The sequence below is a fragment of the Panthera onca genome, chromosome C1 (assembly GCF_046562875.1).
Source record: "Panthera onca isolate mPanOnc1 chromosome C1, mPanOnc1 haplotype 2, whole genome shotgun sequence".
In the NCBI taxonomy this organism is placed as follows: domain Eukaryota; kingdom Metazoa; phylum Chordata; class Mammalia; order Carnivora; family Felidae; genus Panthera; species Panthera onca.
The window spans coordinates 43,157,365-43,172,730 of record NC_138346.1 but is presented as its reverse complement, the minus strand read 5'-3'; the positions used below and the strand labels follow the sequence as shown (position 1 = coordinate 43,172,730).

Genomic DNA, 15,366 nt, shown 5'->3' with positions numbered 1-15,366 from the left:
AATGAAATCCAATCTGCCTAATTTCAATGTACAGTCTTTTTCTTGCAAATGCAATCTGTTCTGAGCATAAGATCTTGCTCTCCCATGAATTTTTCTAGGAGCTCACGGGTTATCTGGTGTCTCTTTTGCCCCTTCAAAACCTTTTCTTAGGATATCCGGCTTTTCTGTGTACCGGGCGAAAAGAGGGTTGACGATGTGGCAAGATGAAATCGCCGTCTTTTGTGGTGAGCCGGTGCGGTGAGCGTTCGGTCCCCTTGAGGGGTTTTTGTGCGGCTTTTCAGAGAAGCATTTCCACGTCCCCACTGAACTGATAACGGTGACACTCCGTCCCTGTTACCTTCAATCATCTTCTGATTGTGCCAGCTCGGTGATTTGCCTTCAACCCCACTGTTCTGGCACCAGGTCTGGCACCGGCTAGGAAAAAAAAATTCTTTCGGTGTGAGTGGCAGCGAACTTCACTTCCAATTCCCCGTTAATGTGCAATCTGAAGTCTTATTCAGAGAAAAATCGTGTTCGTGTTTGTGGCCAAAAGGAAGGCAGAAAAGCGACAGATGTATGATGAGAGCAGAGGCAGCCTTTAATCATGTTGTTGTCAAAGCAGCTTTGGATGGCCCTTTGAAGACAGCATTTTCCTTGCTGCTTCTGGAAAACTAGAGACCCATTCTCCTGCCCTTTGCGGATTCCTCGCCCAGAATGTTAAACTCCTCACTGCATGCAACACTTCGGAACTCGAGATCCTTGCTACAAAGTACTCCGGTTCATACATTCACATTTCGGAAAAATTAGATTCCTTTGCTCTGGCTAGATAAGGACTCCGGTGACTCCACTGATACATCATCCTGAGAGAAGAGCACGGAGGGTGAAACCCAGTGACTGCAGAACTCATTTTCATTTGCGCCTGGGCCAGAAATATGTCGTACAGAGGCTAAGTGTTGAAGCGTATAATGTTTACAAAGTAAAAGCCCTTTCTCCTTAATCCCCGCGTGGCTGCAATTAAGCAGGAAGAGTTAATTGTATGTAAATCATGCATTACTGTAATTGGGCGCAAGTGGACATTCATGTACATCTTGTTGAAAAGGGAAATGTAATGTCACTACGTGGATGCTGGTGCGGAGTCTCAACCCTCTGGGGGGACGTTGGCGACGTCACCGGCTGTTAACAAGGCTCCGGTGTGTGAGCTGAATCGCGGATCCCTCCAACTAACTCCTCTGCCCTTCGAAGAACAGAGCTCCGTGCCTTTGGAAGGGCTGAGAGGTAGAACGCTGGGGCCCGCCTCGTCCCCAGTCCTTTCTTGGCCTCCGCTTACAGAGACGTCGTTTTTCTCGGGCTCCTCGTCTTTTCAAACCTGAACGATACTTCCCCATGGTTTGCTTTGCGCGGCAGTTCTGACCCGTGTTTCCCCAGGCGGACCACAGATGGGTTTGTCTTCGCTCAGCCGGGGCGAGTGGGCTTCCTTTTGTTTTAGCAGGTCTTTTCTGAACGCTGCTCGGGGCTGCTTTCAGGCCCCAGGATTTTGTTTTCCAAGCTAGCCAGATCCGATTGCTACCCGGCGGGTCGCGGTTGTGACCGCCGCTCGGCCTCCCCAGCCCACCTCCAGAGGGAGGGCTAGCCTCTGGGTGGAGGATGAGCTGTTCCTTTATTCTCCATCTAGAAAGATCCAGGGCTTTGGGACCAGGTGGTTCTGCAGAATATAAAGGATCCAATCTGCATATCTTGAGGTCAAGAGTGGTGAGGAAGAAAATGGGCACGTGACAAAACTTTGTATTTTAAACACATTCGCTTCCTCACCCAGAGGCCTGAAAAGTCATTTTTAGAGCTGGGCCCTGGCCTCGTTCTGCCCAGCTTGCAGGCTAGCTCCTCGCCCACCAACCCGTGCATGCAGCACGTTGGCCTTCCAAGACTTCAAGGCCAGAGGCCGGCTGGGGTGTCTCCTGCCTGCTTCCTGTTTTCTCGTGGCCCTTCTGTACTCTTGCAATCCCGCTTACATGCTTTGGCCACACTTCTTCTCGAAGGGCCATTTGAAGGAACCATCTTTAAATTCCTCTTCCCATACCCATCCCCTTCTCCCCCAAGCCAATTATCTGTTGTCTCAGTTCCTCTCACCCTCCGGGGCCCTGGATTCAGCTCTCTCTCACTCGCTTTCTTCTCCCCCATCCCTCATTTTGTCAGTTGGCCTTCTGAGGGTACTTTCTGGAAATGCCATTGGTCCAGAGGTTATGGATATGAACAGGTGAAATCACTTCTAGTTATCATTGTTTCTTTCAAGTAAGTAGTAAAGAGGTAAGCGTGTCCCTTGGAGACCACAGTGTTTTCATCTTTGTTTTGTAAAGAGACTCCTTGAAGCAACGCGTAACAAAGCCCATTAGAAGAATAGACTGTCTTTACTGGATGAGTTCAACGAGGAAAATTCTCTGTCCTTTTATAGCAGCTAACTTCAGCTCAGGTGATGGGTGGCAGCTGTTTGTGCATTACTCTAAGTAAGATACATTCTTTTATTTTTTTAATGTTTATTTATTTATTTTTGAGAGAGAGAGAGAGAGAGAGAGAGAGAGAGCAGGAGAGGGGTAGAGAGAGAGGGAGACAGGGAATCCCAAGCTGGCCCCTTGCTGTCAGCACAGAGCCAGACACGAGGCTTGATCTCACAAACTGTGAGTGAGATCATGACGTGAGCCAAAATCAAGAGTTGGACACTCCACTGACTGAGCCACCCGGGCGCCCCTAAGTAATATAACATTCTTATGGTACTTTTAATTATTCAACTTTATATTGTGTTCAAGTTTGAAATTGGCTCAAGTATTTTTGAAAAGAATCACATAAGGGCACCTGGGTGGCTCAGTCAGTTGAGCGTCCGGCTTCGGCTCAGGTCATGATCTCGCGGTCTGTGGGTTCGAGCCCCGCGTCAGGCTCTGTGCTGACAGCTCAGAGCCTGGAGCCTGTTTCGGATTCTGTGTCTCCCTCTCTCTCTGCCCCTCCCCCGCTCACACTCTGTCTCTCTCTGTCTCTCAAAAATAAATAAACATTAAAAAAAAAAGAAGGAATCACATAATACATTTTTGGGTAAATAAAAGTAAAAATATGCACATTTCTTAATGTCATCGTTATTGTTATTTAACGTTACACTACTTATACAAACTCCTGGTTCTGAATCAAATCAAATGCCTCAATTAATGCCAACAAATGGCCTTTTACTCATAGCAATCAAGGCAGGGAAGGGAAACACCTCAAGGCAGAGGTAGGCCCCATGATGGGCTGAGTTTGACTTAAGCACAAACCCTTGGCGGAATGACGGCATTGGTACAGGCACATCGTGGGCGCGATATGGTTACGTGGCCCGGGGCTCAGAGAGAGGCCTCTCCAGAGTGAAAAGAGACACAGAACGGCCTCATGGTGAGTGGAGGGTAGAGCTGGCTAAGCAGCCCTGGATCTAGGCAGATGCAAGTTAGGCACACGGACAATTAAGGAGAACTTGTAGATCTGGCCCCCATCCTTTGTGGGCAAAGTCTGGGCAGCTGTAGACCACGAGACTGAGAACTCCTGGCCAGTGCTGTAAGTGCGCTGACAGCAGAAGGCCCCTTGCAAGGAGTATGGGAGACGGTGGAAATTAGTGCTAAGGGGAGACAAAGAGAAAGATAAAAGGGGGCACTTGGAGACCCTAGGCTGAACTGTGAGGGCCTCACTGAGTCATGACGGAGAGGGGTTAAACAAGGACCGCACCGTGTACACGGATAGGTTAATACTGACTATGATTCTCTGTAGCTTACCCTTTGGTGAGGATTCGGTTTATTAAAAATTGTTTTATTGTCTTCTAACATCCTCAACATGCATTCATAGACATTATCTGAAAGGATATACACAAACACTAAGGTGTTTATCTCTTGGTGGATTGTTTTATGTTTCTGGCTTATCGGCGTTTTCTAATTTTGGTTACATGTGATTTAGGTAACACGTTTACTTGTCATTAGGCGCACAGTGGCGACAACTTGGGACATTATTCTGTGCTTCGTTTTCAGAGCTGGACTCCTAAAGAGGCCTGCGTCTTCAACACTTAACTCCCCGGAGGAGAATTAGGCTGGATTGCTGCAAAGATGGGCTGTCGCGGAGGATGAAGTCTTCATGAGGAGAAGGAAAAAGGTGGTGAGGACATTAAGAAGGGGAGAAAGCCCCACAAGAGGAGACCCTCACAGAGAGGGAGGGCAAACAGCCCTCTCAAAATGCCCGGCGGAATGGGTTGACTGCGTGGGTCTGGAGAATGGCTGCCTCAGGAGATCACTCTGACTAAACGCCTTGTGGATCCAAGCTTACCAGTGGCAATGGAATCACTACGAACAGAGGACTGGTTCTTGTTCCTGTCCTCTCTCCCCCGTAACACCTGCTTTGGGGCTTCTCATTAACTCTGCGTTGAGGTTCTTGGGCTGAATTGGTTTGGGAAATAATGGAAAGCATTATTTCCTTCTTTTCTGATCTGATGCAAGGTAAATAATGAAAAATAATTGGAAAGTTAAGAGCAAATGCAAAACCTAAGTTAAAATAGCTCATTTAGTGTTACCGGAGGTAGGTATCGATGAAGGTCACCTTCCTAGAGTGGGTGGACCAATAAAGCAGATTTTCGTCCAGAACGAGGGTGGATGGAGGTGTGAATGTGATCAGGTGGGCTGCACATCAGCCATACCTTCCTGACGCTGATTTCAAAGGGTCATATTCATTTGTATATTTACGCATCAGTTATAAAGCTGATGCCATTACTCTGTGTAATCCTTCATCCTTCATATAATGGGAATGCTCGTATAAAGATAGCAGTTAATTAAGGGAAAAGGTTTTTGTTATTGATATCCAGATGATTAATTATATAACCGAGGTGGCTACTGTAATTGAGGAACGGTAACAGCTGGCACAGGTGTGCATGACTTTGGAGAAGGGAGGCAGCATCTGAGGATAAACATTAGCTGAGAGACTAATGTGACTCTGAGATAATCTCCGTCATATTTTGATAGTCTGCACTGACTTCTCCTCAAGGATTCATGAAAGTAAAGAATTCAGCCCTGCAAAGTCCCTGCAATATTGACTCACTCATCCTGTGCCTGGGAACGCACACAAGAGGTTTAACAGTATGGGCTTTATCAGGATAGACCTCTTTTAACATGAAAGAATGATCCCTCCTTTTGTTCAGACATGATGCCAGTGAACCCATTTGGAAAAAAAAAAATAGAGGAGCTGTATTGTTTCTTAACTCTATATTGCCTCATTTTTCCAGAACCAGCTCTCTTGTCTCCACAGAGACAATCCTTTGAGTAAGTGTGATAGCTTGATGCTTCCCAGCTTTAACCATCTGATTCCTTTTACGTTTCACTTAACTGATGAACTATGTTTTTTTCGTCTTGATGACTCTTACAGCAAATATGTATTATATCCCTGAAAAAAAGTTCCATGTGTCCGAAGTTTACTCTGTACATGTCATTGTTCCAAGCACAGCATGGATTGTCTTCGTTACTTGTCATAGTAGTATTATTGAGGATGGGAAGACATTTTTCTCTCCGTTTTAAATACAAGGCATATGGAACTGAGGCAACTTGCTCAAGGTTGAGTAGTTAGTAAAGTGGAACTTCGCCTAGGACCCATTTCTGTCTTGAGTCAGAGGCCAAGTTTTAAAGACCATACTCTCCTTGGAGGGACCCAATCCCCACTCACCATCCAGTCACCCCGAGTCACCTCATTCTAACTTTCCTTCTTTGAATAGAACTTAAACTTTATGGTTGTGTTGTTGTTTTTGTTTACTGTTTAATTAATCCTCGCCTCTATCTCCTTTGCTAGAAGGTCAGCCTGGGTGCAGAGACCTGTTATCTACTTCATCACTACGTAATAGCACCTAGAATAGTCTCTGGCACGGTATAGGCGCCCAATAAATGCTCGTTGAAGAAATGGGAACAATTGGCAAGGTGCTAATTTTCTGCTTTCTGATTGCTCCCAGGCTAAGGGAAAGACAGATTTGCAGGGACGAGTAAGGAATAACGTGGAAAATGCTACAGCAGAATTAGGAACACTGCCAAAGGAAACATAGAAGCTTCACTGATGAGCTGCTCTTTGCTCTGGGTACTGTGGGTAGAAGAAGGGTATAAAGAGAGCAGTGAGAAGTGGATAAAATCTCAGAAGCAAGAAGTGAGAATTTGTATGGAGCATGAGGAAGTCATCCTGTGTATCTCACTGCAAAGAGGCACATCTACCTGGCCTTGAGAGTCTTCCTGCAGGGGCCCCAAGCTCTCTGAACTGACCATTATCATAGCCTTTGTCGCATGCTTTATAAATTTTTATTTAGCTCTCAGTCTCCCAGCAGGGCTGTGAGATCTTTGATGCAAGGAACCAGGACAATCGGACAGTGAGCTCCTTTCAGGCAGAGATTCCGCCTTATATCTTTGTAGTCTCAGTGCTTCGTGTGGTGCTGGTAATTGGTGGCCCTCAGTACCTGTATAATGTAAAATAAATGTATAATGAATGAATGGGAGAATGACATGGCTTAATAGCAGTTTATTTAAAGAGTTTTAGATTTAAGTTGAGCACAAACAGCAAAAATAGTGTGGTCTTGGGTAGCAATAACAAAAGTATAGTATCGGATTTCTGGAGATCTAGAAGCTTAGAGCTACAGAGATCGAAATAATGAGGAAAATAAGGCCGGTGATTTGAAATGACTTGCTTAAGATTCTACAACAAACTTGTGATCGAAGTAGGAACTTGAATTTAGAGATCGTGGCTCTCAGTTAAATTTGCTTTTTACAAGTTCAGCTATATTCTCTTCTGGCCAGACCACAACCGTGTAATTCTGAACTCTACGCTTAAAGAAACGAATAGACAAAGTAGAATTTGTCCCAGGAAGGATGATGCAGATGTCAGGGGGTAGGGGAAACTATATCACATGAAGATCAGATGAGAACATGAAGGATATTTCACCAGGAGAAGAAAGCACTTGCAAAGGGGCCATGCAGTGAGTGGAGAAAACATGGTATCTGTTTTTAAAGTCTTAAATTCATAAGTCTTTATTCTTTTGCTCCAGTAAGGAAAAATAAGAGCCATGGGCAGAAACCACAGAGAAGTAAAATTCAGCTCAATATGAGAAAAACAGGTCTCAAAATTAGAATTGTCTAAGAATGAAATTCCAAGTTATAAGAAATGTGCAAGCAGAGGCTGGATGATTTTCTGTCAGGACTAGATTGTGAGTTGCTTTAGAGTCAAGATCGTGTTTTACTTATATTTTCCTAAGATTTTGCATAGCGCTTGGCACATAGTATATGGTCACTTATGATTCACTACGTTTCTTTTAAAAGGATTTCCTTCATCGGATAGGTGATCATGGAGGTGAAGAGGAATGCATTGTGTTATTAACTCCAAGGACTTTTCCAACACTCAGGTTTATGATTCTTTGATAAACATTCCTGCAAAGTAGCATACCGATACTTAGCAAAGCAAGTCATTTCATACTCTTAGCAGGGAAAGGTCAGTGGAACTGTTTCGCTTAAACTCTAAGTTCTGTAGTATTGTATCGTTGCTCTTCCCTTGGGAGGAAGGGTTTGTCTGCCATCACCTACTGTCTTACAAAGGAGATCACCGCTAGTACATCTCTGTGCTTTTTGATCAAACTAAAGCTCCGTGTACAAGTTTAAATGGAGTTTGTTTTGTACAAGCAGCACAAGGCCGATTTCTGGAAACACTTGTGTGATGGTCATGCCCATAGTTTCACATTTTTCAGAGGGCCGATTAACCTAGAAAACCAGGTTTTTCACAGAGACCTAAATCCTATTTAGATTGTCCCCCCTTTAAATGTTTTAACAAATATCTTAAGTATCACTTCAAGAAACTTATTTTTCACCGAATATTTTATATCCAGAATGTATTAATTTGATATTTATCTTTTTTTTTTGGACACAGAAGTGGCGTTCCTCTTACTCCATGCAGAGGTCATTTAAAGGAGACAGAGAAAGCTCTATTTAGATGTACTACATTAGCCACAGAAAGCTGGGGAGAATGGAGTCATAATAAGGCAATTATTTGATTCATTATTTACTTCTTACTCTCAGAGAATACTCACATCTTATTTCTTTTCAGTCATACCTATTTACATACTGAAAAATCCCTATCAACTTCCCACTAAATTCTTTCAGATGCTATGGGATTGATTTTTTTTTTAAGTTTATTTACTTATTTTGAGAGAGTCAGAGACAGCACGAGTGGGGGAGGGGCAGAGAGAGAGGGAGACAGAGGATCCTAAGCAGGCTCCACACTGTCAGCATGGAGCCCTGTGTAGGGCTCGAACTCACTAAGCATGAGACCATGACCTGACCCAAAAATCAAGAGTTGGACACTCAACTGACTGAGCCACCCAGGCGCCCCAGGATTAATTTGCTTTCTTATATCAGCATATAAATATACTTAAAACATGTTTCTGTGTTTTCATAAAATAATCATCAATCTGGTTTCACTTCAAATAATGGCGCTGCATTAGCCATAAGGCCATTCGTAAGAAATTTGGTGGGGATTCTAACTTCTCTTTAAAGAACTCTATAATATAAATGCAACAAGGTGCTTCTGAGAATCCATGACTCTGGTGTTTCCCTTTTAACGGTGTTATTAAATTTTTCTCCAAGTTGTTAATTCCACTCGCCTAAATGGAATAGATTTTGTGCTGTGTGTATTCCTGATATGTATCTCGTTCCAGATCCTTCAGGTATATGCACTTAACGGGGGGAGTCTAAGATGTCTTCCGAATAAAAACCAATATCTTCTTTCCCCCTTTTTTATGAGTTATAAAACACTTTCCCTCCCTTTTTTCTTTGATTTAGTTTATATGCCAGAGATTTTTCAGCTCTGGGGATGAAAATGGAAGACCGGGGAAGTTGATGAAATAGAGATGATTTGGAGATCTGAAATATTTTATCCTCACTCGATACAAAGAAAATTATTTTTTCTCTTTTCCAATAACCATCATTTCCCTCGATCTTGGAATCACTCAAAACCTGGCCACTGAGTCCTGTATAAACTAATGCTCTGTCTCAAGATGTGGGGAAAGATGAACTACTGTACCTGTACAGATTGTACTAGCTTGATTATATTTACAGTCATGAGATACCGCACATTTAAGAATGCCAATTTTTTCTCATCACTGAGTATTTATTATATATAACAAATACATGGGAAAGAAAAAACTATATTGTGTGATATAAATAGTTTATTTACATTACAGAAAAAACATCAAGACAATGTATACTATTTCAAATATATCCATACATAATCAAATATAGCTGTAGTACATGTTTTCATTGGTGTAGATTACCACAAATGCAAGGCAACATGTGTAGATCTCTTGTCTTATTCTTTTGTCTATAATACTGTATTGTGTAGTCCCAGCTCTCGGTAGTCCGGCCACTGTGCAACATGCTCCCTTTAGATTAACCTCGTGGATGCTCTTGTTGTGTTGTCTGAACTGTAGTGCCCTGTATTTTGCTTCTGTCTGTGAATTCTGTTGCTTCTGGGGCATTTCCTAGAAGGTTGGAAAGTTCACAGATCTTAGTCCAGTGCTATACCTAAAATTTGGTCCTACAATTACAGAGTGAAGTCATGGATTAAGCAAACTGTCGAAATATTTCAGACCAAAGAATTAATTAGTAGCAGAAGCTGGGATTATGTTGGAAGACTTTTCCTGTTTGCTTCTCCTTGCCACTGCGTTTAAGCATTTGTTGAGGAGAACTGAGGAACAGAGGCAGAAGTCGGGGAGGAACGCGGTTACCTAGCCTTGCGCTGCTCACTCAGTAAGGCAGAAGAATGACTCAGCACAATGCGATCAAGCAAGTTGTGAGCTCATCTCCTCTCACTTTAAAGGTCTTCAACAATTTTGTATTTTAAATGTCCTAAGGATGAATGTTATATTGACATTTCAGTGCTACAAGTTTAAATTCTATCCCACCAGAGAATGAGCCAACTGTTAATATCTGATATGTACTGAAAAGAGATATTGTTCCGGTCCAGCCTAATATCACTTTTACATATTAATACTCTAAACTAGAGACATAAATTGGGACCCGTTATTTAGCTTCTATAAAAAGCTAAATTTAGTCAAATTATCTGAAAAGCTCTGATCTGTCTGGTGTCTTTTCTCTTGTAACAAAAGAATGCTTTGACGATGCAAATAAGAACAACGATGTAAAGTTCATATCAAATCCTATTATAGTAAGATGGGCATCGGGGATTAGATATTCGTATGTATGTTCATACGTGAATAAATATTTCAGAATATATATTTATATTTTTTCCAGGGGTGTGGCAGATCTGTCAAAATGAACGTGGAGCCGAAAGTCACATTCCCAGCAAGTCGGAGCTAGAGATAAAAAGATTAAAAATCCATCTTCCTAACAGGGCAACTCTTTTCATTCCAGAACATGTCTCTGGATGTCTATAATTTTAGGACACATGTTGTATTTAGAAGGAGGACAGATGTTTGACTAACATAATAAAAACAAGGGGAAGCAATTAGAAAAAAAGAAAGCGGGAGGAGGAGAAGAGAGAAAAAACAGGAGAGACCAGGTGATGGAGAAATTAAAAGACAATTGAAGAGAATGAGCAGACCTCTGCTTGGTGCAATTTTATAAATATTTTAGCAACTGGGTATGTTGGAATGGGTCTTGACAGACAAGCATGGTCAAGGTGGCCAGAAAAAGGGAGGGTTTGGGTGATGGGCAGATGGCCTTGCTGGAAAATCTGGTTTTGGAGCAGAATGTTCCCATGAGAATGAAATGAATCCACACTGGGAAAAGTGCGGCTTGTTGACTAGTATGACTCCTGGAAAGACTCTGGAAGACTAGGACATCCCAGGACAGGTTTATAAAATGTGTTACAATAACGGTAACTTAGCTCACGTACTCCTCCTCAGAAGTAAACAGAGAATAGGTTTTGTTTTGTTTTAACGTGGAAAATGAAAACGGCCATTTGCCTGGAAAAAATGGCTTCCTCTAATTTGGAGCTCAGTTTAGGCTGTCGTGAGCATCAGAACGCACAACGTCATGACCAGCCGAGGGGCAGGATGAGCAGTGGTTAAGGGCGCAGGCTCTTGCACCAGGCAGCCTGGACTCCAGAGCTGTCTTTATTGCTCATGTGCAAACTTAGCAATTTGCTAGCTTCTCACACCTCAGAGCCTCTGTTTTGAAAACGGGGATACCTGTTCCTTTCTCATGTTATTAAATATGTGTGTGCGCGCGCGTGCGCGTGTGTGTGTGTGTGTATGATACATAAACACACACGCATACGTGCACACCCTGGGCATTCCAGCTGTTCTTATTATGTATGGGAACAGGACTGTGGCTAATAACAAACTCGAGGACATATGCTAAAATATTGAAAGCTTTGCATTTTTGTCAGTACAGGAAGTAGCAAATCCAACAGTTATGAGATCAGACCTATTAATATGAATTTGGTTGCTGGTGTACATTGTGTAGATATCAGAAGGCTCAAGCCCCTTAGAGTAACATGGCACCATTTCTTGTGTTTTAGATTCTTTTCTATCTTTCCTTTGTACTCAGTATTTTTGGTTTCCTGAGTTATCTTTATGTTCCCTAGAATCTATTTTAACATAATCCATTGACTCACTTGGCATCTAAACGTGAGAGTCTAGTTGATGAGCTCAACTTGGCTTCAAGCAGCACAAAGCTCCAGTCGATGATCTTCCCTTAAGCTTTTAGGCCCAGAAAGGATTTATGAACCATATTTTGTCTTTTTCAAGAGCAAATGCCACACTTGTCCTCAAAGAAGATAGTGCAATACAGCTACAGAGATGTATTATGGCCTTTATTTTCTAAAGATATGATGCTTTATTTTATTTTCCTGTCTGTAGAAAAATAATTTTGGAGGAAACATTCTGATTTACTATAGAGCTGTATAAATGAATGAAAGTTTAAATGTCTTGTGAATTTGGCAAAAACCTTGAAAAACTTTCTTGGAACTTTTATCTCAAGGAGGATGAAATCGGGTCAGAAAGAAGTATCTTCAATCATATGGCTGGTTAGACAGGGCGTAAATAATATGAGTTTGGTTGCCATGAATTGACACACTGATAAAATTAAGCAAGTAAATACCTGGCCTTACCTCCTTTACCTCAAGCACAATGTCAAACATCACTAATTAACCAGATTTTTCTCTCCTGTTGAAACTGGATCCAGAGGGATCTCTCTCAGTCTAACTCTCCAGGAAACAATTACCATTTGATTGTCCTGGAGTTTGATATAAATGCTTATCGTCATATTTGCTGCCTGTTCCCTATACCAAAGGTTTTCATGTACTGCAACATAATCTTTTTAAATTGTAGCCGCTTTCTTTGAATTTTGTGATTAAAAGCTATTTCATTAACTTAAGACAAAAATGTACTTGTTTACATCAAATATGTTAAAAATGATTATATCTGTGAGTTACACTTGGAAATATAAGTACCACAAATGAGAGCTATACATTACCACGTTTCTAGGCCTTGTAACCAATCTATTCTGACCTCTTTTGGCATACTGATCTGAGTAAAGAAGGAAACACTGGTCATTTAATTAGTCTGTTTGTAGTTTGAATGAGGACTGACCTTTTATAGCTAAAAGAGAAGAGCAGGTTTAAACAAAGATTGGCATTATGCTTTAAAGAAAAAAGTATCTTTGCTTCAGAAATAAATAATCTTCATCAACATGAAAAAATAAGGAAAATAATTTGTACTACTCCAGCATGAAAAGCGATGCTATTCATATGCTGTTATGATGAGGAAATTGGACTCCAGAGAATGGATGACCACAGAGGCCACGAAGGGACTCACAACTAGAGTGAACTGTTTCAGGCAAGGAGAAACAACAAATTCCTTTATCTGGGTGGCCATTGAGCACAGGTACTGACCTGGTGATGCAGAGGACCACCACGCAGATGACAGCAATCTGAATGGTTCCAATCACAGCTGCGATTAAGACATACTGAAATCGTACAGGGCCGGGGACAACATACAGTACACTGTAGTCCTTTTTTTCACAGTGTTGACCAGTATAACCAGCATCGCACCTGGAAGAAATGAAGTGTCCGGTTACCTACAGCTGGGAGACTCATTTTTATAGTTGGCCCATACCCATTTATCTTCTTGTTTCTCGAAAAAAAAATGCTACTTTGTAGATATGGTTTTCTACTACTTATTTTCAACAAGATCTCTGTGTGTTTTCGGTTTCAAAAACATGAGGTTTTTCTTTTATACTCATAATAAGAGTTTGAAGATAGGAGGGTTGGTAGGTAGTTTGTGATGATCATGCGAGAAATAATAGATGTCCAGAGGTAATTGTTCTTTCTATATATTTTTGTTCAAGTGAGCCTCACATTTTCTGTAGCTTGCTCTTTAGTCAACCTAAGTCAACATGATTATCTTGAGAAAAGGTTTGTTTCGGAGGATAGGGGTAACAAACAAGGGCTATTTATTTATTTATTTTTGGATAAAGCATTCTCTATGCTACTGTGAGAATGATTGTTGAAAAATGTTTAGACCAGAAGTACAACAAACAATGTCTTTAATCTGTTGATCATTAAGTTGTCTACGTATGTTAGTTAAATTTCAGTAGGAAGAAAAGTATGGTGTAGGCAATATAGTTCTGTAAAATAAACCCATGCGCTATTCATCTGAGAATGAACGCTGCTTCTCACTTACTCAGCCCTCATCAGAAAGCTCCAGTAGAACATCTTTGGGTTGCAACTAGCAGTTGACAATGGAATGAAGAAACAGTTCACATAACAATACCAACGAGGATCAACTTGTCATTGGCTTTGTGCAATTATTTTAGTACGTCACATGTAATTTCTACATCCTGAGGTCTTTCCTTCTGCCTCAGAAGGGTTCAGTAATGGGGACCCTGGTAAGGATAAGAGAGCAGCAGGAACAAATCTCAGTTTTGTTCACTCTACCTGGCTTCACTGGAAGGTAGGTGTTAGTGTGTTCAGTTAAGGAAAACGTAAAAGGAAGACAGTTCTTGGGGGGGGGCGGGGAAGAAAGAGACACAGAAAAAGAGGAGGAGGAGAAGAAGGAGGAGAGGGAAGAGGAAGAGAGAAGAGAGAGAAAGTCCTCTCACTGTATAGCAATACACAACCTATTTCATCATATGCCACTTGTATCTTCCTTTATAAAATACATTTGTTTTTTAAGTTTGGCTTTACCATCTCTGAAATAATTATGTTCTATTCATGAATATTCAGCAGATACTTATATTTATTAAGTAAATCCAGACAAGGAATTTCTTTGGGTATCAGCCTACTTAGAATCTGGGGAGGTACAGCTAATAATCTCACTATACAAGGCTTCTGGACAGCAGATCCGCAGAAAAGAGTATGTGTCTAGCAAAACCAAGATTGATAATATTTATTAGAACACCTGAAGGACTCTGGAAAAGACCTCCCAGAAGCGATCATGTTCTCTTAATGTATAGTCAGTCTTCATCCATTCATTTCAGAAATACTTACTGAGCACCTATTATGTGTCAAGAGCTATTCTATGTCCATGGGAAAGAGTGGTGAATAAACCAGAGGAGGAGGTTGAGTTTTTAAGAAGCTTGTAATGCCAAAAGTACAATTTAAAATTCTACTAGAAGAGTGTACATAATAATATGTTACATAGTACTCCCGTGTGTAAGGCACACCCATTTCAGGGTTTTCTAGTGGGTCTGTGTGGGGGGTGAGGGGGAGAGGCAGCAAAAAGTTTTGCTGAGGATCACTCAGTCAGACAGAATGCCATCCAATTCTCTGCAAACATCCAGAATTTAGTTTTATATTTTTACTTTCCACATTTTAATCGTTAAAGAGTGAAAACATTACCTGCAAGATGGCTCCTGCATATTGATAGAATGTTCACACTTTCCATGCATGCAGAAACCATTGTAATGTTCTGGGCAAGGTATGTGGTGCTCTCTTGCACTTTCTTCTAACTTGTTAGCATTCTCTGTGAATACAGATAAAAGCAGGCACCCCTTGTAAATACTTTCTTAGCCCAGTAAGACCAACCAGGACATTAAGAAGCAAAGCTATAGTAGGCAAAAATATTTAAAAGGGCAAGAACTAAAAGGCTAAGCTTCAGAAGAACGAGGGAGAAAGAACTGAAAGACAGACATCTTTACAATTGTGTTTAGAGATGAAACTGCAAAATTACCCAATGCTTTTCATGCTTTTATGCAATTTCTTCCATCTTTAATAGCCAGTGATGTTTCTATGAGTTGTCAGACAGCTTTAATTTTCCTTGTGTAGAGACTGTACATTGATCATAAACTAATTCAAGAAGAACTATCCTATTTTTTGAATTTCAAAGCCCAGCATAATGTCCCTAAGAGTAAATTGCTG

The 15,366-nt window shown here is 41.4% G+C and overlaps 1 protein-coding gene across 2 annotated transcripts in view; it reads right to left on the bottom strand.

The window, feature by feature from the left end:
- Positions 1-9,191: 9,191 nt before the first annotated feature.
- TMEFF2 (transmembrane protein with EGF like and two follistatin like domains 2) overlaps positions 9,192-15,366 on the bottom strand; it is a 230,641-nt gene continuing 224,466 nt past the window's right edge. For both annotated transcript variants that reach the window (XM_060622507.3, XM_060622508.3), the window contains 3 exons: positions 14,848-14,971; positions 12,901-13,059; positions 9,192-9,523 (listed from right to left, as the gene is read on the bottom strand). In XM_060622507.3, coding sequence (XP_060478490.1) covers positions 9,427-9,523; positions 12,901-13,059; positions 14,848-14,971 — 380 coding nt within the window. In that variant the 3' untranslated portion in view covers positions 9,192-9,426. The remainder of the gene's footprint in view (positions 9,524-12,900; positions 13,060-14,847; positions 14,972-15,366) is intronic.